The sequence below is a fragment of the Stegodyphus dumicola genome, chromosome 4 (assembly GCF_044657685.1).
Source record: "Stegodyphus dumicola isolate Sdum_Otavi_A_Nest chromosome 4, ASM4465768v1".
In the NCBI taxonomy this organism is placed as follows: Eukaryota; Metazoa; Arthropoda; class Arachnida; order Araneae; family Eresidae; genus Stegodyphus; species Stegodyphus dumicola.
Genome location: NC_140771.1, coordinates 177517322 through 177542222, shown reverse-complemented (window position 1 = coordinate 177542222; position 24901 = coordinate 177517322). Strand labels below are relative to the sequence as shown.

At 33.5% G+C, this 24901-nt stretch overlaps 1 protein-coding gene across 12 annotated transcripts in view; it reads left to right on the top strand.

Annotated features, from left to right (window-relative positions):
• The first annotated feature begins 266 nt into the window (after positions 1 to 266).
• Positions 267 to 24901, top strand: part of LOC118204448 (acid-sensing ion channel 3-like) — a 179444-nt gene continuing 154809 nt past the window's right edge. For 2 of the 12 annotated variants that reach the window (XM_085815819.1, XM_085815818.1), the window contains exons 1-4: positions 1670 to 1915; positions 14051 to 14396; positions 15723 to 15831; positions 23871 to 23983. In XM_085815819.1, the coding sequence (XP_085671945.1) occupies positions 14089 to 14396; positions 15723 to 15831; positions 23871 to 23983 (530 nt within the window). In that variant the 5' untranslated portion in view covers positions 1670 to 1915; positions 14051 to 14088. Of the gene's footprint in view, positions 286 to 452; positions 508 to 1004; positions 1091 to 1658; positions 1916 to 14050; positions 14397 to 15722; positions 15832 to 23870; positions 23984 to 24901 lie in introns of those variants that run through there. The other 10 variants (XM_085815823.1, XM_085815817.1, XM_085815824.1 and 7 more) reach the window with 9 other exon arrangements.

Sequence of the window (24901 nt, the reverse complement as noted above, 5' to 3'; positions counted from 1 at the left end):
CTTAAGGACTTTCAGGGTTCATTACGCTCACGCTTGTTGCTGACATCTGAGAATATCTTCCTTGTATATAGAAATCTTTATGCATAAAAAGAGCGTTGCAGTGTATGGAGTATCTAGGAGGGAAACCAGTTTAATATAACCTTGAATTCTGTATTACTGTTTCGCTTTTTGTATATGTTCTACTCAGTTTAGTTGAAGGTCATTTGCATCTTTGATTCGTTTTTTGGATATATTAAAGCGTTTGATTTATTGTCTTAGCCTTTATTTTGGTGTCTCTGAAGGAAGGTAATTCTAATAGATTTTTTTTATTATTATTTTCATTTCTTCAGTGCTTAATGATTTGCAGTATAGAGTAAGTATAAAAACTGTTGATTGATACAACGGAAGAAAATGAAGTCTAGCTTAATGACTTCATGTTTGAAGCAGTTAGCAGTGGTATATCATCTGATAGGGCGTTATACAGCTCAGCTCTGAGATTTGTTAAACCAGCAGATAATTTTAAAAGAAGTATGTTTCGAATTTTATATTTACAACTAAACTTATTAACATTTCCTATTCATTTCGAAATATTAGTATTAATTTAAAAATTATCTTATTTATGTATGAATGCCATTTGAATAATTAAAGAAAAAATAATTTTTGTACGCTGATTTATTATTATTAAAGTATTTTAATTGTTTTTTGTATCGTATTTTGTTTACCCAGATATTTAATTTAATGCCTTAAAGCAGCCGTGCATTCAAAGACTTTATAGTGCCTTTATAAAAAATACATAACTTTATATGTAATATCCTAAGCTATATAAATATTTTTTAAAGTTTTATATATAAAGATTGCATACGTAAAACTTTATATGCAATCCTGTATACTGATTACCTGATGCATTTATTTTATTGCAAATACTTAAACTTTCTATTGCATTTAATAAAAAGTTTTTTGTAATCTTAATGCATTGTATGTACTTAATCTTAATGTACTGATTTCTTTTAATACGCTGAAATTAGGTACGGCTCAAAGCATAGGAGACTTAGGACACTGATTTTCGGAAGGCTGCAACTAAATTGTTCCCACAAGCAACAGTTAAATAAAGGTATTTTGAAATATTTATATGTTTATTTTATACGAGGCGTTAATCGTACTAGATGCCTAGGACGGTGAAAATGCGGGAGGTGGACCTGCTTGAAATAAATGAGCATAGCCACAAAATTGTAAAATTATTTACTGCTCAAAGATTACTTTGCATGTTTGTTTTTACTGTCAAAAATAGTTTTATGTTATATTTAATAAAATTTTAAAAAATTTGGTTAAACTCTTATTCATCATCAATACATTTTAAATTTTCATCTTCTGGCAATAAAATGGCCAAAATACATTTTAATTATAAATTTATAATTACGAAATCATTGCAGCTAGCAATTAATTGTTAGAGTAAAAAGTTCGTGAGTTTAAAACATCCACTTATAAAAAACTTTTCGATGACGTTGATGAAATATAAAATAACAATATCACTCTGTGAAATATGACTTCAAAAAAGGAGGAGATTTTTTTTATTTGGTTGCGCCTTCGAACAGGACTGAAGAGGCACCAGGCAAAAAATAAATGGGCAGATTTCCAACAAATGAAAAGACAAAAAGTAAATACACACCAAGCCGTGTTACCTCGGTTTTCATCAGCTTTCTAATAGGAAGGTTCTCCGAAAAGGATGTTATGTAGGGTAATTTAATTTTTGAGGAAGTGCTTTATTACTGTCTGAGTTTATCGCATATTTGAAAATTCACTTTGAAAATGCTCCTTATCTCACTCATGGTACAGTTTTAATATTTTATTTCTAATGTTTATAGTTATCTTCTCGTGAAATCCTGTATAACTCAGAATCTAAATTTCTTATATTTTCAAGCTTTTCTCCTATTATAAGGTAAGAATTCTAGATTTCTATTTTTAATAATACTTTACAGTCATTTAATTACTGTACTTTATATTGCAAATAATTAGTCCTTGATTCGCTAAAACTTGCATTCTAAACTAAATCAAAATTTCTAACACACATTCTTAAGCTAATTGTTTTGGTAAAAAGTAATATTTTGGTTTTTCTTACTGTTTTATTACTTATCCATAGTAGAAAACGACATTATTGTATTGCAGTGGAAGTACTTTTCAATCTGTTTTTATAAAAGTAATAAGAAACTTGTGAAGATAAAATTAAAAATGAAATATACAATATAAATAGATTTAAGATGACCACATTTCCTTTCTATTTAAGGTTTCGAAATGTAAATGTTCATTATTTTTAATGATCATCATTAGGAGAAATCCTTTTAAAACATTTTCGTAAATAAAATCTTCACTTAGAAAAACATTATATATACTTTCAAGGTAACTGAGCTTTATTTTTAAGCGATTTCACCGTAAGTAATTGTGACACAAATAAAATTTACATTTTTTAGAAAACATACTGTAAATTATATCTTCATTACACTAACTGCGAACTAACTGACATTCCCGGGATATGTATTTAGTTATGTGTTTATTTAAAAGTATTTTAAACATTTCTTTAAGGACATTTTAACTTTAAAGATTTCACCTTGCATTGTACTTCTATAGTGATTTTCATTTACTTTTAATGCTTTCAAAATTACATCAGGAATACTTATTTACCATTAAATGAACCTACACTATTCCAGTTTTGATTCTACTTCATTTAAAAATTTAATTTTTTTTAAATTATCATAATACGTTAAGCATGAAAAATTTTAGCCTTAAATCAGTGTTACTGAAATTTGTTGCCTCAGTTCATGTAAAACTTTCATACTACTGGCACCATTTTAAAACACTTTTAATTACGTATTGTTGCTGACACATTTCAATTTTATAATATTCGTTCCTGAAGATTGGTCATTTTTTAGAGTTCGTAAGCTTTAATTTGTAGCATGTTTCATTAATTAAATAACAGAACGGGGACGAGGGGGGGGGGAACTCTAAATTTTTCCGTATCTTAAAATGTTCTAGAATATCTCTAATCTTTAACATAAGAGGGGGAAAACTTTTTAATTAATGTTACAAAACAGTAATTAATTTGATTTCATTTTGAAAAAAATATTTTAATGAATATTCGTGTGAAATAAGTAGTGATTGCTATGTGAGGAATGGTAATAATTCATTACTAATTATGAATGTTTAATTGTGTTGTGTGTTGTAACTTATCTCACTTCTCTGACAGTAACATCAGAACAAGTCCAGAAATTCATCATTAATAATCATTAATTCATCCTTAAAAATCATTAATTCGTCGTTGATAATCATTATCGAAATTACTCAGTACATCAAATACCTTAAAATCAAAATCAAATACTTTAAAAACTTAAAATCAAATACTTTAAAATCAAACTATAGTCAGGCTAATGTATCTTTAAATTTGCAAGATAAAATTTTTAAGTGTTACTATGCCTCCTAAAAAGAAAAGTGTTGAATAAAATTGGAAATCTGCTTCTAATGGGAAACAAACTTAAGAATGGTTTTCAAAAATGCATTCGTTAAGAAGTGCAATGAAATTTAGTAAATTAAGCCAATATTTAAAACTTTTCTGAACATTATTTGGCAAATTTATTTGAATAGCAGTCCAAATCTTTTGCAATCTTCCAGAGTTTTTTTAAAGCAGCTATAGAGTCCAAGCAACTATAGAGGGGCGAAGATTATTTCATGAGTTAACGCCTTAAATACAAATGCTAAATTTTCTCCATAAAGTTCAGAGAGATAGTGATTTGATATATTTTATCCAAATGCGCTGAAATTACAAAAGCCTTTTTTTAATTTCTTTTTCAATTAATAAAAGGCTTAGCTTTCTGATGTCTAAAATTAAAACAGCTAAGTGGTTTTCAGAAGTTTTCAACGGCTTAGGGCTGGAAATATTCAAATCACGTAAAAAGCGGGAAAAATCCTTTCAAAGAATTTTAGGATTCGAGAATTCGAATGTCCCATTTCTGTGACGTACTCATTTAACTTAAAATGAACGTACGGATTATAAGTAGGTAAAAGAATGAATTAATGATAGAACATGTATGTCGAACAACGGTTAGATTTTCCAAGCTCTTTACCCAAAGTAAAGCTCTGCCACTTATATTTCTTCAACAATTCCATACAATCTGGAAAAATATTTCAACAGATGGTAAATAAAATATTTCAAATTCCATGATAAAATGCTGAAAACTGGTTTTGTTTTGAATCCTCTTGACAAAACTGTATTGGAATAACGAATTGTCTCTGAAGCGTTATTAAAAATTAGAACTTACTATAGAGATTTTTTACTCTAAGGAGGTCCACCTCCATCTGAGCGGTAAAATTGCTGAATACTGGCAGAGATGTTTCTCTGATTTTTTCCATATATAGCGTGAATAGGAGCCAATTTCTCTTAAAATTTATTTATGAAGGCATCTCTTCTCATAGACAGATATCCCTCAAACAAACTGGATTATTAACTTGTAGAGTTATTATGTTACACCGATGTAGAGTTACTGTGTTACGTCGATCATGAAAAGTATTCAATATCCTCGCCGAGATTCGATCTCCGAACCTCCCGAATAGACATCGAGAGTGCTTCCAGTTACACCACGAAGGCAGGCGGAAAGGAAGGAGAAAATACCTTATGAACTGCGAGAAATCTGTCACTAAGATTCAGTATCAATTGCAGCTATGAAGCCACAGTGTGTGTAGCACAGTGGTAGCACAGTGCTTTTACTGTTCGTAGCTGTTAATTGAACGAACTATTGTGGTGGAAGTCAAAAAGAAACAAACTGAGAGATTAATAACTTAAAACTTGTCAGTACTTCTGTTTCTTCTAATAACCTTTAGAAACATCCTGGAGTCCTGAGTAGGAATAGGGAGTTTACTGAAAATTATGTTCGTGCGAGTGTAGAAGATAGAATACAAATGCGAAGGGTTAAAATTACCCTTTATTTCTCACAGCGTACAACCGATCCCGCGCTTCGGGATACAAAGACCACCACTTATGGTTTAAAACGTAGAAAATAAGAAATAGAACTAACTTAACCAAATAAGAACTAAACTTAGAGACTTTACAAAGACTAGTAACGCCAAGATTGGCCTTTTAAACTCTACGTATGTAGTGAGCAGAATGCGGGAAACTGCAATATGTCTTCAAGTATCAAAGAGCTGGTCTGAAAGGCACAGAGGAACTGACAAAAATGTGCGCTCGTGGGAAGGCAGTGTTACCAGTTTGGAAGCTCATTTGCATAAGCTAATCTCTTCGCGTTTATTCTGGCCGGAAATGGAAAGTAAGGAGAATAGCAAAATTTAAAAATAAAATAAACGTTAGTAAAACTTAAAATCCTTACATGCTTAAGTATTTACGTCATAAAAACAAATTGTTTACATTGACAGTATTTAGTAAAAGATTTGGTTTCCCCTAACTTTATGTGATAAATTTACGCGACCCCGCTACTGTTCAAATAACGACTTCATTCTGAGTATGGATGGTTAAGGATCAATCAGAAATCATAGTTACGGTCACGATCAGCATTAACTAGTTGATATAAATTTTCTTTATGTAAATGCCATATTCCATATTACACTTTTGTTTAAAGAGTAGAAGTAATGAAAAGCTAAACAGATGGAAATAATACTGCTTTATTCGCTCGAAAATGGCATATATAGGTAGAAATGAAATAAAAATTAATAAAATATTAATTAACTAGTTTTAAGAAATGAGATAAAAGTAATAAAATATTAATTAACTATTTTTAACTTTTTACTAATCTAACCATTTTGATTATCAATTCCAACTTAAACAGACTAAAATGTCAATCAGAACAAGACAAAATTACGAAATGAAAAACAGCAATATTTACTAAAAATACATAAAAAGTATTTTAATATGCGTAAGCTGGATGCATCATTTAAGCTGAAATTATATTTTTAATTATGAAATAGACATTTTTTGTTAAGAAGATTCAAAAGAATGAAATCTTGTAGGTATCTGGTCTCTTAGAACCTAATATTTCTTACTCAGGTATTATCTATTGAGTTACTGTCGTTGGAAATCAGCATAAGGTGATCTGAGCGTAGCTTTATTTATTGCAATGATTCATATAATGCTCAAATTATACGAATGTTCTCTATGGTGCTGTATGAGTTACATTCTTAGTGTCACGGTAATTAAACGATAGACTAGTTCATCAATAAGTCCTGACAAATGCTCAACCAGTAACTGACCGATACTTGAGAACTGGGTAAAGTTTTATTTATTGTAAATAAAATACTTTTCATACAAAAATATGCATAGGCTTTTATTAGAGGAATTTACTCAGAATTTACCTTTGTGACCGTAGTTTACTCGGAATTTGCTTCAATTAGAGTAACGTGCTTGAAGTTTACTTTTATTGTATTAACTTATCAGGTTCAATGTTTCTTCTAACCTTCTTCGGAAACATACAATGACCTGACTAGAACAGAGAGCTTACTAAAGCTATGTTCACTAATTGTAGTAAGTAGACAGGATACAGACGAAGGGTATACAAAACCCTTTATTTTTCTTTATATACAATGACTTCCGTACTTCGGAATACAATGACCCTCCACTCGGGGTCTAACGTAAAAGGTATAAAAATAAAACTAAACTCTAATTTAACTTTAGAATTACACACGTGTAAAATTGGCCTTATAATAACAGGAAGCGTATGTAGCACAGAGACTGTGAACACTACAATACGTTTAATTTATCAAGAGGATTAAAACCTCTGGCCTGGAAGGCAAATAGCAACTGCGTAACTTCTAAGGTAAGCGGCCTGCGTTGACTTACTGCTTCCTCTCCTCTCGCTTGGCAAAAAGGCCACACTTAAATACTTGGCGTTCGCCAGACAAACTTTGCATAAAATCCTTCACGCTTATAATTCTGGCCGGAAGTAGAAAATAAGAAGTGATAGTACAGATTTAAAATAAAATAAACGTTAGTAAAACTTAAGATCCTTACATACTTCCCGCCAGAGTTAATTAGTTTGAAACTGAGGTCTAAAACGACCTGGTTGAAAACTTTTAGCTCTAGAAACTAACGCGAGGCCAATCTTTTACAACATAACTTCTCTAGAAACTAGAAAATTTAAAAGAAAGAAATTTGTTACAATAGCAGCTCCCGGGATATACAACAATCTTTTTTTTTTTTTTTTCACCTGTACTGCATCTAAACAGGAGCTTTATTCAATTCTGGTTCCTTCCAGAGATCTGGAAGGAAAACTAGTTTAATGAAATGTTACAGAATGACATTGCAATTAACATATAGAATATACTTCTCTTAACATTCTTATTTCATTCATGACTATTTTAATTATCTCTCCCCGTGCTCTCTGACATGTGTTGTAAAAGAACACCAAACACGTATGTGTTTCTGTTTACGTGTGCCACACTTCCTCCTACAATCAAAACACTAACGTGTTAAAATTCAACATACGAGACCTCTTAACACACCCTACTTTCAACTCTAAACCCTGAGGTACTATTCTGAAAGTGGCTAACTCTAAAGTGTAGCGTCAGAGAGCCTAACTACATCATTCAACCTTTAACACATATTCACCATGATTTAATCTTTACAGTCACACGAATAACAAATTTTTAACATTACTTTCACTTTTACCATATCACGGTATTTCTTAACATTTAAAATAACAGTTCACATGTATATAAGAACATATCAACATGCCGTTAATTTTACACATTTGAAAACATACATTAGTAGTACATTGTTAACTTCTATTCTTTTCAAAGCAAGTGCCAATTCTTTCTACATTGAAATAATACTACATTTCAAAAAGTCTTTCAGACTAAAACTTCTCTCTTGCTAGAATGTTTTAAATAAAATTTATACAATAACTTTTTTTACAATATTTAAGTTCTTACACAACGCTATTATACATCAACTTTAGTTTTACGCGCGAGTAATTGAAAAACATAATAAGAAAATCGGTCACAACTCATTTCTCGCCCTTTCGGCGATAAAGGTAGACCTCGCATGAGGTAAAACTTCTTGAAATCTGCCACTTGCAGTAAGAATGAAAGATTAACTCAAGTTTGCAAAATAACATAAAATTTTACTTATCTTTGTAATATTCAGACATCCTTTTCTGGGCCCAGTCTTTAAAGGTATAGCAGATAGTGGCTTGGTTGATCCTCCTTCTTGTACGGGCTCGCCCTTCAGTGCTTTCCTCTGGAAGCTTCCGTTTTTCACCAGTACGGCCACCCTTGAACAACTTCCTTTTTTCCTCTGCTTGTGGTCTTGGCCGTTTAAAGGCAGCTGGTCTTGGTGGAACCGGGAAACTTCTGTCGTGATCCTGCTTGGACCTCGTTGTTGGCCGTTCAAATTTTTCTTGTACTTTTTCCTCCGCCGCTGATGGCCCTTCCGCAGTTCGGCGACTTTTGCTGCGGAGAGTTCTGTCGGATGAGTCGATCCTCCGTTTTAAAGTCGGGTTATAGTTGCCGTCCTTTCTCCCGGTCCTTTCCACATACGTCGTCCTTCTCCCTTCTTCATTCCGGGGGTGTTCGTGAACTCTGTTTTCTGGACGGTGGAACGGCTTCTTTTTCTTTTTACCTTCAATTTTTCCGCGGGGCAATTTTCTTTTCACTTGCTTCTGTCTCTCATTGGCTTGCCCTTGTACTTGTCGTTTTCCCACCTCTGGAACTTGTACCTGCGGTGTCTGCCGTACCGGATCCTGCAAAAGATCTGAAAAGATTTTCATTTTATTACGATCGAAGTAGGGTTTAATTTGATCAATATTTGCGGAACAGGTTTCACCATTTCTTGCCTTTAACACTACAACAGCGTGAGTTATTTTTTCTATAACATATGGTCCTTCAAAGCGTGGAAAAAATTTGGCAGTTTTATCTTCTGGTGCTGAAGAAAGTGAATGCTTAATTTTTAAAACTTCATCCCCTACTTTATAAGTTACTCCCCGTCGTTTCAGATCATAGTATAACTTCTGTTTTCTTTGTGCTACTTCCGTATTCTTTTTTGCTTCTTTTATTAGTTTTTCTATATCACCCATTTTAAATTCTGGGGCTCTTTGTTGCACATAAAATAGTTTATCTAACGGTGTTATAACCTTTCTGCCTAGAAATAACTCAGCAGGAGTTTTGCCCGTTGTATCATGTTTTGCGGTCCTAAGGGCGAAAGCAAATTCATTGACATAGTTATCCCAGCTTTTATGAAACTTTTTAACATAACTACGGATAATTTTCACTATATTTCTATTGACCCGTTCCGCTATATTTGATTGCGGCCGATACGGGACCATTTTTAAATGACATATGCCCAGTTTTTGGCACATGTCTTCAAATATATTACTTACAAATTGAGGACCATTATCCGATATAACTTCTAGGGGCGCCCCGTATTTTAAAATATATTTATTTAAAATAGAATCAGTAACTAATTTCGCGGAGGCTCGTTTTAAGGGAACAATTTCGGTCCATTCACTAAAATGATCAACCATAACAAGGAGATAGCGACTTTTGTTTAACTGACTTTTTGGGAAAGGGCCCAATAAATCGATGCCAATTATTTCATTGGGAAATTCGGATTTAATACTATTTAGAAACCCGGCCGGGCGGAAATTAATATAATTAACGGCTTGACATGTTGGGCAGGACTGGACATACGCACTTGTTAACTTTTGCAGTTCAGGAAAGTAGACTGCCTCGCGTACGCGTTGAGTAGTTTTTCGAATACCAGCATGAGAAGCTAAAGGGCTGTCATGGAGCTCTTGCAGGATATTTAATCTAAGACTAGCTGGGATAACAGGTCGAAATTCGTTGTTGGAATTCGTAGTTTTTGTGTAGAATAATAGACCATCTATTAGTTCGTAATGGGCCGCCCTATTTCTTATCGCCACAATATCTTGGTGGCTAAAATTTTCAGGATCCTTCAAATACTCATAAATACTTCCAAACTCAGGATCCTTACCCAGTTCTGTTATTACAGTTTCTCGGGAATTTATTGTACACGCTGTCAGCATTGCAACTTTTACGGTATTACCCTGTTCGTCTAATTTAATTCGTGATAGGGCATCTGCTACGATATTTTCCTTTCCGGGGGTATGCTTGATTACCAGATTATATTCTTGCAGCTTGAGTGCCCATCTTATTAACCTTGGGGATAAATTTTTCCCTGAGTACAATCTAGTTACCGCCGCATGATCAGAATATACTGTTATCGGCGCCTTTCCAAAATAGACTCGGAACTTTTGCACTGCTAACAGAACTGCAAGTGCCTCTCTCTCGGTCGCGGAATAGTTTTTTTGTGTTTGATTTAAAGTTCGGCTAAAAAATGCCACGGGCTGCTGATTTTGCGAAAGTACCGCTCCTACCGCATAATCCGAAGCATCCGCTGAAATTCCTAAATTTTCATCCTTTTCAGGAAATTTCAACACAGGGGCTTGCGTTAATGCTTGTTCTAATTTTTCGAAAGCACTATTGGCTTCAGACGTCCACGAGAATCTTGCCCTTTTCCTTTTTAATTTTAACAATGGCTCAGCGATAGCCGCAAAATCTTTTATAAAGGACCTATAATATGAACAAAGTCCTAGAAAAGAAGAGAGCTTCTTTGCCGTGTTTGGAGTCGGATACTTTTGTACAGCGATTATTTTTGATTCATCTGTCTCGATCCCTTTTTGCGATATTTTGTAACCTAAATATTTTAATTCAGGGGCTGCAAATTTGCACTTTTCGACATTAACTTTTAGACCGGCCTCATTTAATAAAGAAAACACCTGTCTTAAATCCTGTATATGTTGGTCGAGATTATCACTAGTAATAATGATATCATCTAAATAGATAAATGTGGACTTTCCAAGAACAGGTCTTAACACAATGTCCATGCATCGCTGAAATGTTGCTGGGGCGCCTGAAAGGCCAAACGGCATACGCAAAAATGCATAAGTGCCAGACTTGGTTATAAAAGCAGTCTTAGGCACGTCCTAAGGCCTGACCCCTATTTGAAAATAACCATTCGTTAAGTCTAAAGTCGTCATAAATTTGGTTGATTTTATGTTCCTTAAAATTTCTTCTATGATCGGTAACGGATATACCGGATATTTCGTTATGGAATTTAATTTACGGTAATCAATAGCGAATCTCCACCTTTTTGGATGCTCCAAAGGATAATCATTATTTTTCTTAGATAAAACCACCGGACTAGCATAACTACTTGAGATAGGCGTTATGATCTTTTTACGTAGCATATCGGTAATATGCCATTCTATAATTTTTTCCTTATTCTTATCATACCGGTATGGTTTTTGACGAACCGGCAATGCATCTCCGGTGTCAATACTATGGTTAGTAACCTGAGTAAATCCTGGAATATCACTAAATAAGGAAGCAAATTCACTTACCACTTGTCGGATTCTATCTTGCTCGTCATTAGGCAGGTGGTCAAGATTTAACCTTGGCGGTTCAACCTTTTCTACACGCACTGGTTTCATCGTCAGCTTAAGGGACGCTGCATTAAAATCCAGTGTAGCTTGTGCGTCTGAAAGAAAGTCTATTCCTAGGATTAAATTTGCTTGCAAATTCTTTACTATAAAAAACATCACCTTTACTTGTTCGTCCTTGATACGGATGTACAAAGGTACTTTACCTACGCACTTACATTGTTCTCCTTGCGCCGCTAATACTGTTGTATTATCCGCATTATATATGCGGTATTTGCGAAAATACTTTCTAAAAAAGACTTCTGCCACACAGGAACACTGCGCGCCGGTATCCAGGAGTGCGGTGGCCGGGATATTATTTACCAAGACTTCAATCTTCGGAAGAGTTAAATTTTTCACCATTACTGTATTTAACTTGTAGGAAGAGGGGTTTTCGTGGCCTTCAGATTTCCGCACCCTCTCGTCAGCAGAAATCCGTTTTAGTTTAAATTATTTTTCCTTTCGGTGCTTTCCTTCTTTCTCCACTGGCCTTGAGACTTTTTTCCTGGGTTGCTATTGAACTGTCGACGTTCGCCGGCTGTTTTTGAATGCTCGGGTTTCCTTGCCCACTGATTCGCTTTTTCTCCGTAGCCATGTGCTTGAGTTTGCTGTAGTCTTGGCGTACCAAATTGGTTTCGCTGTTGATATTGGCGTCTTCTTTCGACGTCCGCCGTTCTTCTACTTTCAAACTGCATTGCTAGCTCAAATAACTTTTCCAGTGTAGTCGGATTTCGTAATTCAATAAAGTCTTGCACTTGGGGTAGTAACCTCGGCAAAATCACTTGAATTATTTCAGGATCCGGACGGTTTCCATACAAGAGCTTGAAAACGTGAATTTTTCTTAAAATAAAGCTCGAGAGGTTTTCCATTCTTTGTTGATATATACTGAAAAGTTCTGTTTCTAATTTCGCACGATCCCTTACAACAGGGAAGGCTTTTAGTAGGGCAGTCTTGAAATTTTCGTAAGTATAGGTGGGACTTCCTGCTTGACCCAAGAGACTTCTGTTGATACATTTGAACCAGTTAAGCGCTTGGCCCCTCAAAGCGCTGGTAGCTAAGGTAACTTTTTGAAACTCGTGCACGGGGTAGAGCATGAAGTGGTCATCCAATTTTTCCAAAAAACTGGTTACCTGTGAGTTTCCATTAAACGTTGCTTCTGGTTTCATCGAAGCGCGCATGGTCTGGACGATGTACCCAAATCCTTCCAGAGCGGCAGCTGGCATTTCTGGATTCTGAGCCGTTTCTGCAGGCAGCACAGGTTCTTCTTGAAATTCGGCCATGGTTATTCTTCGTCGGGGGCCACTATCAGGTTCAATGTTTCTTCTAACCTTCTTCGGAAACATACAATGACCTGACTAGAACAGAGAGCTTACTAAAGCTATGTTCACTAATTGTAGTATGTAGACAGGATACAGACGAAGGGTATACAAAACCCTTTATTTTTCTTTATATACAATGACTTCCGTACTTCGGAATACAATGACCCTCCACTCGGGGTCTAACGTAAAAGGTATAAAAATAAAACTAAATTCTAATTTAACTTTAGAATTACACACGTGTAAAATTGGCCTTATAATAACAGGAAGCGTATGTAGCACAGAGACTGTGAACACTACAATACGTTTAATTTATCAAGAGGATTAAAACCTCTGGCCTGGAAGGCAAATAGCAACTGCGTAACTTCTAAGGTAAGCGGCCTGCTTCGAACTCACTGCTTCCTCTCTCCTGCTTGGCAAAAAGGCCACACTTAAATACTTGGCGTTCGCCAGACAACTTTGCATAAAATCCTTCACGCTTATAATTCTGGCCGGAAGTAGAAAATAAGAAGTGATAGTAAAGATTTAAAATAAAATAAACGTTAGTAAAACTTAAGATCCTTACAAACTTATTTCATAAGTTATTTGAAAATCAAACTTCTTCCAGGTAAATTACAATAGAGATGGTTTTATATTAATATCAAGTCACCACTTAAAAAATTAAAGATATATTTCACTGTAAAGATGTCAATAATTAAATGTTACTACATTAATAGCATTCGTAAACATTTGATGAGTAGTTCCTATCCGAAATGTAACTAAAGAGCTTTATTGAAAACAAAATAAAACTAATCAGTTTAAAATTTTACAAACACTGAACAGATTATGAGGTAGAATGAATAGACTTTAGGGAAAACAGATAAAATTAGAATGATAAAAGCCTAAAAACTTGCAGAATAATATTCCTGTTCTCAAATTAAACGTTTTTAGTCTTGTTTATTACAGAATGTTACAGGTTTGTTACAGGCCACATAGTCTCGGGCAGCACAATGTACTCCCGTTTCCGAAAAATAAAATTTTTGCGCTTTAGTTTCAACCACATGTGGTATGATGTCCATAGATATGGCACGAGAAGGATACATGATCTAAATCTTGATGGCTATTAACATATCTTATTGATGGCTTGTTGGATTTCCAGTTAAACATAAATAACATGGCAAAATAGTAAAATTGTAGTTTTTAATGTGTTTAATTTTGTTATTCTTGCTACATTGTTCGAATTTTGGAAAGATAATTTAAGAATTGATTAAAGTTATTTTCTTACAGGATTTCTTTTAAATTTAACTGAAGGAGCTCCAGAAGGGATGTCTTCTTTCGAAAGCGATGATAAAGCGTTTGGAGATCAGAAAGTAAAACGTAAGAATTTAAAAAAGTATGTATCCAAAGTGTTCAAAGAATCAAGTGTCACCGCTGTTTCAAGCATTTTAGGGACTGTCGACATTCGACGGAAGGTTTTTCGGATGATAGTACTCATTCTTTGCCTTACAGGTTTCCTGTATCAATGCGTCAAATTTCTTGAATATGCTTTTCAATATCCTACGGATCTGGAGATTTCCATCGATAAACCGACATCTTTAGAAGTTCCTGCTTATACCTTCTGCAATGATAATGGGTAAGTGTGCTAATTTTAATTTAATTTATTAGCGTAATTCCTAAGTATGTGTATGCTCATTGATATAAATTTATATATATATATATGCTAATATAAAGTACGTAATGCATATAACATTCTGCAGGCACATATTAAATTTACTAGAAACAGTAAGCGTGTGTGTATACTATGTTTTCTCTGATCTGTTTCTCAATTATGATTGAAAATATGAATAAGCTTAATCTATATTTTTACTTTTATTAAGTAAAAATTATTAGTCTTAATTATTACTGTTAATTAGGTGTTATTGTGCTCAACTATTTGTTTTATGTTATTTCTTCCCTGAAATTTCTATTTCTTTTGTCATCATCCCTAAAATGCAAATTAAGTTGAGTTTAAATAATGAGTCAATCAATGACTACTGAGTCATCCATCTATGTGCCGATGTATATTTTATGAGTATTTTTGCACTTGTTAGTTTTCAGGTATAGAATCTGCGATAGTTGGAACGAAAATTAATAAGCTTTGAAAGTTGCTTTCGGTACCAAATATATTCCAATGTCTATATTTCTCTCACTCTAGAAACAGTGGGGGCTAAGTTTTATTTATTTAAGTTTAACTATACTACTTAGATGTAGCTTTTAATAAATTTTTGTACTTAAGTTTTACCTTTTATGTATATTTATGGAATTTTTGGCTTTTAGTTAAATATAAAGAAACACTGGAAGGTTTAACAGCAGTAATATATTAGCTAATAATATTTAACCTTAGAGATTAAATAGAACATATTCAAGCAAATTAAGAAAAATTAAAGATAGAATTAATCTATTATTATGAACTTTTTGAAGTCAATTAATTACATAAGTAAATAATTGCAAATTAAATAGGAAAATAACAGAAAATTCCCAGGAGAATAAAAGTTCAAACAAACATCAAAGTCAAATTTAAATTTCTATATGTTTAATGTGCTCCATATTTAATAGACTGTAAACTGATATCCAAAAGTTGAGGTTCAGAAGCATAATGCAAATTTTAGTGTAAAAGCATCATTGATGGAAATTTGCCAATAGCATTGCTTGATATAGTATATGTCAGATACCAATTATTTGGTGACTGTGCAAATTTGTTGAATCACAAGCAATATTGCTTTAGATGGTAAGCAGATGAATACTTAAATGGGGTAAAGGCAAGTTTATACCAAATGCATAATGTTCTTATAAAATGATCAACTAGTTTAAGCCAAAAAAGTGGAATTTAAAAAAATAAGAGGAGAAGATTATGCCATTAAACTCTAAACTAGTTAAAATTAGCAAAAAGTGAACATAATATATTTTGTTTCTATTTCAGAATTGTGCGAAGCAAATATTGTGCTAAATACCCTGATCACTGCACTTTACCTGATGAATTAGTCTGCAAGAAGTATCCAAAGTACTGCACAGCAAACAGTACTGCTTTGGTAAAGAATTCCTTTTCAAATTTATTCTAACTTTAGGTTTAAAACTAGACGCATTTATTTGTAGAATCTGGAACTGGGAATCAACCTTGTCTGTTTTCCTTTAAAATATTCTTGAAATAAATTTTAAATGCGTAGTAGGTTAAATTATTTTCTCTTGCGAGTTTGGAAAAGAAAGGCTGCAAGTCGGTAGATAGCTGTGTAAAGATCCTAAGTTTTACCAACGTTTATTTTATTTTAAATCTTTACTATCACTTCTTATTTTCTACTTCCGGCCAGAATTAAAAGCTTTAACTTATTTATGCAAATTGTCTTGCTAATGCCAAGTACTTAAGTTGTGGCTTTTTGCCAAGCAAGAGAGAGGAAGGAGTTATTGGAAGTAGGCCGCTTGCCATTGTCGTTTTACGAGTTTTCACTCGGTTGCTATTTGCCTTCAAGGCCAGAGGTTTAGTCCTCTTGATAATTTCAAACGTATCGTAGTTTTAGCTGCTCGGCGTACTACATACGGACCTCTGTTAAAATAACGGCCAATCTTAATGCTAGGCACTTGTATACTAATTCAAAGTTAGTTTTAGTTAAAGTTTTAGTTAGTAGTTTTTATGTTCTTACGTTCAGACCACAAGTGGTTGGTCTCTGTATTCCGAAGTTCCGGAAATACCTGTAAAGATAGAAAAATAAAGGGTTTCGTAAACCCTTCCTGTTTGTATTGTCTACTTCACAATTTATTGAACATAGCTTGAGTAAGCTCCCTGTTCCGAGTAAGGACAATTCATGTTTCCAAAGCAAGTCAAGAGGAATGCAAGTCCTGATAGCTGTTCTAATAATCACACTCAAAATCAAATATTTCTAATCAGAGGTCACCCTGATAGAAAATGGTCTAAATAACAAATATATTATGTGACATTTGTTTCTTTAGGCTGGTCATAAAATTCAAACTGAAATTCAGAATAAAAGAATTTTGTTTATTTGGTAGTTTGAAAAAGATTCAAGAATGGCAACGTTTTGGTTCGAATTAAAAAAAAACAATCAATCATCAACAGATGTCCATAAGCTCAAAAGACCAACTTTTATAGTCAAATGTTAACTAAAACTAGTTACAATGGAAGAAACGATTAGAGCGTCTGGAATCTGATACTGAAAAATATCTTATATACAGTTTAAAAGCATCTGTGTTATCTATCAGTTAAACTTGTGGTAAAGGAAAGAAAAATATTATGCTTTATTTTTCAATTCTTCTTTGGATGTAAGAACGAGAAGTAGAAGAATACTAGTTTTTAAATAATTAGACATATTTCTGTAATTATGCTTGGCTTTCTTAAAAGTATCTGATGAAGGGGGGTTTTAGAAGATGTAAAAGAGGATAATTTCAAACTTGCCGCCTTCAGCATGCAGTGGTTAGCGGAAGATGAATGTTAGTCCGAAACAAAGGGAACTCTCGACTTCTGTGTAAAATTGTATAGTCATCCTTTCCTTCTTTTCGCCGGAGAAATATAGGTCGCCTTCTATGTAACAAGTATCCTTTGAATATTACGAAAATCATATCACTATTTATTAAATTAAATGAAACGTCATTTCGAATAGGAAGAAAATATCAGTATGTCTGAAAGTCACGATGCAAGAGAACCTCTCACTGAGAATGAAATCAACTTTGGAAAAGGTAAAATGGATGGAGATACATTTACAATTCTTAAAGAAATGAACAAAGATTTGAGTATAATTATTTAAAAAAGAGTCTCCAAAAATCTAACAGATGCGCTCTACGAAGGACTGAATTAAATTATGGATTGGGTAAATAAGACTACTTTAAGGTTTGTGGAATTAAAAATTGTTGAAGAAGGTAAACTAGAGCATTTGATTACGAAAATTGGCGAAATGAAAAATATGACTAAATATCGAGAAAAAAGTGCTTTATTCGTAAAGGAGAATGAAGAAATAAAGAGCGAGAGAAAAAGAAGGAAAACAGAAAAAAGAGGGAATAAGATCAAGAACAGCAAGATTATGTAAAAGTCCAATAGCAAAAAGTTGATGCATATGAAGTAGTGAAATCGGCCAAAACTCTAGTTCAGGAAAACGTAACTGGAAATCAATGTTTTTAACTCGTATTGTAGAAAAAATGGAGATCTCACTGTGGAGCGTGGGAACAAAGAAGTTGGGTTATTAAAAAGAAAGGATTTTGCAAGCAGAAAAAATTAACCATCTTGTGAGACCAAGAAGGAGACCTAAATTAGTAGTCCGTAATGTTAGTGAAATCCTCCATGATGAATTGAAAATTGATTACTCATTTAATGGGCAAACGAACGTGAGGTGTCACATCAAGTAATCCAAGTTTCACCAAAATGCCACCGCGAGATTATTGACAACCAACGCATCCCTATCGGTTGGAAACCATACTCGGTACAGTTTACACTGACGTGACAGAAGAATGTTCTTCTAACCAATCGCGAACAATTGTGGTCCGGTGGCTTGGCGCATTGTCATCCATAAAAATCCCATCGTTGTTTGAGTACGCGAAGTCCATGAATGGCTGTAAGTGATCTCCAAGTAGCTGAAGGTATCCATTTCCAGTCAATGATCGGTTCAGTTGCACCAAAGGACCGAGTCCATGCCATGTGAAAACAGCCCAGACCATTATGGAACCACCACCAGCTTGAACAGTGCCTTGTTGACAACTTGGGTCCATGGCTTCGTGGGGTCTGCGCCACACTCGAACCCTACCATCAGCTCTTACCAAGTGAAATCGTGACTCATCTGACCAAGCCACGGTTTTCCATTCCTTTAGGGACCAACTGATATGCTCACGAGCCCACGAGAGTCGCTGCAGGCGATGTCGTGCTGTCAGTAAAGACACTCGAGTCGGTCTTCTGCTGGCATAGCCCAAGGAAGATAAATTTCGCCTCACTGTCCTATCGGACACGTCCCTCGTACGTCACAGATTGATTTCTGCGGTTATTTGACGCAGTGTTGCTTGTCTGTGAACATTGACAACTCTACGCAGACGTCGCTGGTCTCGGTTGTTAAGTGCAGGTGGTCGGCCACTGCGCTGTCCAGCATGGTGGGATGTTATGCCTGAAATTAGATATTCTCGGCACACTCTTGACACTGTGGATCTCGGAATGTTGAATTTCCTAACGATATCCGAAATGAAATGACCCATGCGTCTAGCTCCAACTACCATTCCGCGTTCAAAGTCTGTTAATTCTCGTCGTGCGGCCATAATCACGTCAAAGCCTCTTCACATGAATAACTTGAGCACAAATGAAAGCCCTGCCAAAGCACTTCGCATTTATACATTTTCTACGCGATACTACTGCCATCTGTATGTTTGCATATTGCTATCCAATGACTTTTGTCACTTCAGTGTATATAAATTCGAAACACTGCGCAACTGCCTAGGATTTGATCATTCAAAGAAATTTTTTAAAAACGAAGTCGTACGTGGAGTGTGCTCACTACATCATGAGAGGGAGGCTTGTCGCACAGAGAAGACATTGCGGCGTAAATTGTAAAGAGACAAATCCGAAATTTGGCTTGAAATATAAAGATGTGAAGCCCTCTTTCGCTACTGCAACGTCCTATCCGATAAGATTCAGTTTATTAAAGACCTCTTAGATATTTGAGTATTTCTAAGTTTAAATGATGCTATTACGGCACTATGGCCGGGACTTTTTTTATACTTTTTATTGCTCACCGTTTCAGTTAGGCATTTTGTCTGTCAAACATTTTGTAGGCCGAGCTAATAGTGACTTTACTTGAAGAAAAGACTTGCTTATTTTACCATACATACAGGATTCTGTCAGATACTCGTATATAGGATTTTATTGATTAAGAGGTTTAATTTATGTGAGCACTAACGTAATTAATGTCAAAATTCATTTTTGAAGCTGCAATTCATCTAAAACTTTTATTATCTAATTATCTTAAAAACAAACCCTTGCAATAATAATGATATAGTACAATAAGGACAAAGAAGAGGAAGAAGATACAGATTTATATAATAAACTTTATCTCAAGGAACTATTAAGAACTGTTATAAATTATGACTGTTAGCCTACTATTATTATACCTATTATAACTACTATAATTATATATAATAGATATGATATCAATCAAAATGTCGATATACTATTTATACTGTTATATTATATTATATTATGTGTTATATTATACTATGTACTATTTTGAATATTAACTTTAAAAATAAACCGAAGTGTAGTGGGACTATACCTACGTTACTTATAGTAAACATAGGGTGTCCCACTACATTTCCACCTGAACCTGACTAAGAGGCCTGTACGATTATATTGATTTTAACTTTGAGAATTTTGCTGTTTTCTACGTATATATGGACCTTTACTGATTATTTTATGTATAAATCTTGATCATTGTCAAGCCTCAGCAGCTCAGCTCTCTGCGACAGGTAAAATACTTACACTTAACCTAGACATGATATTTATACAAGAACCGTACTAAGGGCATCCTTGTCTATACAAATTTGAGACTGAAGAGATCAAACATAAGGGAGTAGTCCATACACAAGGGAGGAGGACAGCCATAACAGTTGCACATTTGAACATTGATTTTATCGTCAATTGTGCCTCAGATGTTATTATATTTTATATTTTTCAGATATTTCTCAAAGCAAACTTCAAAATAAATTTAAATTGTGATGCTTCAAAGTTATACCTACGACAGAGGGTTCACACAAAATATGTTTATTTTAATAGTAAAAATAATGAATAAATATCTAATGATAATTAACTGTATCAAAGGGAGAAATTTACTACAAAAGAACTCTTATCCGCATTAACTGGCACCAAATTAAATCCGGACAAGTGGTATTTCTTTTTCTGTAGACCAAATATGTATTTAGTATAATGGGTTTTATTTATGGTTCATTTTTAACTTCGATAGCTTCGATTTTTTACTTCGAAGCTTATGTACTTGAATAAAATTTTATTCCCGTGAAAAAATGTAAAACATGATTTTGCAAAGTTACGTTTTTTATTTGCCTAAACACAACCCATTTCGATATTTATTTGCCAAAAATCACAATTAAAAATCTAACTTTTCATTTGCCTAATCAACGACATATTCGGTCTTTTTATTCGTCTGAGCATATAATCCAGTTCGATTCTTTTATTTACCTAATCATACAAAAACAAACATCACCCCACTTCAATTTTAATTTGCTGAAGCACGCAATTAATTTCGATCTACTGTTTACTGAAGCACACAACTCATTTCGATATTAAATAAGATCTCTTTATTTGCCTAAGCACACAATGCCTTTCTCTTCGAAAACAAAATATGATGTAGACAACATATGAATTCCTTGTACAGCCTATTAAATTATATACATTTTTTTGCTGCATTTTATTTAATTTTACTTTCTCGAATTTTATAAGGGATATATTTCTCATTCAATTAACTCAGTTCTCACTTCGCAGTAAGGCCAAAAATACATAAACACTCAAAACACCTTCATTAAAAATTGAAAATTTTAAAAAACATAAAATACCCAATACAATTAAAACATTTTAAAAATGTCTTTTACGATTAAAATTAGAGTTTCCGCTCAAAAACAACCAATTAAGCCAGTGAAGAGGGAGGCAGACGTTTTGGAGTACAAAACTTTACTTTCAACTTTCAAACAATTTTACTTTTGGTCCTACTTGGCGAAAATACACTGAAGGTGCAAAAACTTACTTAATTCACTATTTTGCCAAGTTGGAAATGCAAACAAATATGGAAACAAATATTAAATTTTGTTTAAGGCTTAATATCGCACTTAAAGAAATTTTAAATTTTTGATAATTCTACAACTATTGCATGCAGATTAACTAAAGCTACAAAACCCTTAACCGGAACATAAGAGCAATTCAATCACTTTTTAAGCAAAAAATGCACAATTTATCAAAATATAAGAATAAAAAAAGAGCTCACCGAGCTGAGCAACAGAGTGGGCATATATGCATATTTATATACTTTTGGTCCGCCAATTTGAACCAAAAAGGGAAGTGCACAACTTCCTTTTTTGTTATAACAGTCCTGGATACAAAATTTCAACGTTCTGAGCTTACTCGTTTTTCAGTTATACGAGATACATGCATACTACGTACGTATAGACGTCACGAAAAAATTCTCTTCTGAATCTATTATAAATCCATTTTATAACCCGTTTTGGGAAGAAGAGTTATTTATTGTGTCTTTAAGTATAGATGTTATGCAAAACATCCTTAAATTGCATTCGATAGTGATCAAAATGGATATTTCCGTTGAAATATGATACGCGAAAGTTTTCGCGATTACAATATTTTCTTTACTTCGTACAAGGAAGTAAAAATCATAAAAATAAAAAATAAAATAAAAAATAAATAAATTTTTATTTATGCGAGCTCTAAAATAAACAATAATTTTATTTTAATTTTTACTGTTAATAAAATTGTTCAAAAATATTATTTTATAACAGACCACGTAACTTAATTTCTGTACAACTGAAATTAATTCACGCAATATTTGTTTTGATCTGAAATAATAATATTAAAAATTTAATGCATTTGTGTAAAAGATAACAGTGGCTAATACTGTGAAAGATCAACATGCAATATTAATTTCTTTCTTGCTAATGCTTTTAAATTATGTTTTTGCCAAATGATTTGTCACAACATATTATGAAATACTAAGAAAACATAAGTCTTTTGCCAATTAATATGTAGCGATGTATTACTCATATGAGATGACATATTTTTAAACTGCATGTCATACAGAAATATCTAAATTGATTTTGCGTATAACTTCTTCAAGAATATACTATACCATTCTACTTTCTTTGAGAAGACTATATATGTAAAGACGAAAAAATTTGTTTTGTTAGTTAATATTTTCTTAGTACTTGAAATGAGCTATAACGTTTTCTTTGCTTTCAAATACGGCAGGCACAAAGCGAAATTAAGTGAAACGTTTCCAACTTCTCATTATTTTATTTATTTATTTATTTTCCCTATGTCCCCCGCCATTCGCTGATTCATGAGTGAAACCTAACAAGTCAATTATTTCTCCCTGTTGAATAACAGAGCAAACACTTAAGCTGATTTTCAAAGCAGTCGCCTATTCTGCATTTCTAAGTCAAGGCCAATCACACAAATTGCTAATTGAGCTAACAGGAGGAGACTGGATAATTGCAAAAGGTCACAATCTATATGAATCATGCCAAGAAGATAGCTATTTTCTAGACTGTATAATTCTGTAGCCATACACATTATTCTTTAGAGTTTTGAAAATTATTTTCTGAAAAAAATTTGTTTCAAAGATTATTTTTTGGCAAATTTTGATTACGAAACTGTAAATGCGTTTTACTGTCAAAATATAACAATTTAACCCTATTTGCTAATACTAATAAAAATAATAATGAATATCAAGAAATATTGCATTAAATGTTCTGAGACTTAATTGCATGAAAGCAATTTAATATGGAAAATAAGACCATTTAGCTATGTAACTTGAGTCAGGGAACAAAACCAAGGGTAAACAACACACGAGGTACAAAAGATAAATAACAGAACAGAAAGCAACTTTACAATGGAAAAAGTAAATCATAAATGGTATTAAAAAGGCAGTTATCATCGAGTTCAAAGATTAAAATGATTTAACAATGATTTAACATTGACAAATAATGTTTATTCATTCCAGATTGTCTGAAATTAAACTCTGTTTATTTAAAAACTCCACAAATGCTACGATATCATGTGTTAATATTGTTTGTTATTATACCATGCACTCTTCTTCTCTATATTATATACTCGTATTTTCCATAAGCAATTTTGTTGTATGCTGGTCGTTTCTGATAGAAATTTTTCCATTGCTACGCAATTAACAAATTAATTTTTCAGACAAGGCCCAATTAATCTTTAACCCGGCTAATGCGAGTTCAGTAAAACGAGAGTTGATTGTAGAAAGAACGTGATTAATCTTACAACTGTTCAAAAAGAAAAATTAGCTTGTTAAAAGAGTCATACTTTTATGGTGTTTTCATTATTTTCCAGATGCCAAAAAATGAATATTATGTGCCGGATACAGATATGACGCTGGAAGAAGTTGCAGAATTAGGCCATAATTTGAGTGACTTTCTTCCTTCAGCTTCTGCTGGTTTCAATAAGTATGTAAATATTTTTGTATATTTGTGTAAAAATTTTCAAACAAAGTTTGTTCAGCGTTTCGAGGTTTACAGTAACAAACGTAGTGACTGTAGGTTTTTAGGAGCAGGAAACATGAAAAATCAGCTGTGTAAAATCTGGTATTCTAACTGTGGATTCTTCAATATTAGATGGACGTGCTAATCATGTACACTACGACAGCGCATATAGGGCAATGTGATAACTCCTTACATCCTCCTCCACTGAACGGGTAGCTGAAGAGAGGCACTAGATCCAATCGAACAGTTTCCAGACTATACCGAATTCTCGTTCACCACATGCAATTCGGGTGCCACTGTCTAACTCGGGTTTAACCATTCAACAGGGTCCATATTGACTTCCTGGGGTCAATAAAATTTTAAACGGGGTTAATGATGCTCAAGCGGTCGATTCGGGATCGATAGCTAAATACGTACCGGCAACTGATCGGCGTAATCAAAATCCCATTGATTGCAAAAAAATGTTTAAAATAATCTCAGTGTTCAAATATGAAATGATTCGTTTCTTGATAAAAGCATTATTTCTTCTACAGCTTCTGCAGCCAACTATTTGTTTGTTTGCACTGTACTGCAGGAAACACACTGAACTGCCTGTGTCGACAGTGTAATAATAATTTATTGTCAAAAGCAACTTCGTTGATTTAAACTCCTTTACTCTCAACATCATTGCATGTTCATATGATATGAGCACTTGATGCCCTCTCTTCATTCGTCTTTATGACGAGATGACCGGTCTTCCTGGTCTTTCTGAAACAATAAGAGAGATGTATAGATATATAGATAGATAGAGAGACGTATTTATGTTTGCTATGCTTGTGTGCCATGCGTATAATAACTTGGAAGCAGTTGATGGCTTAGTAAGTGCATAAATAAGAAAGTTGC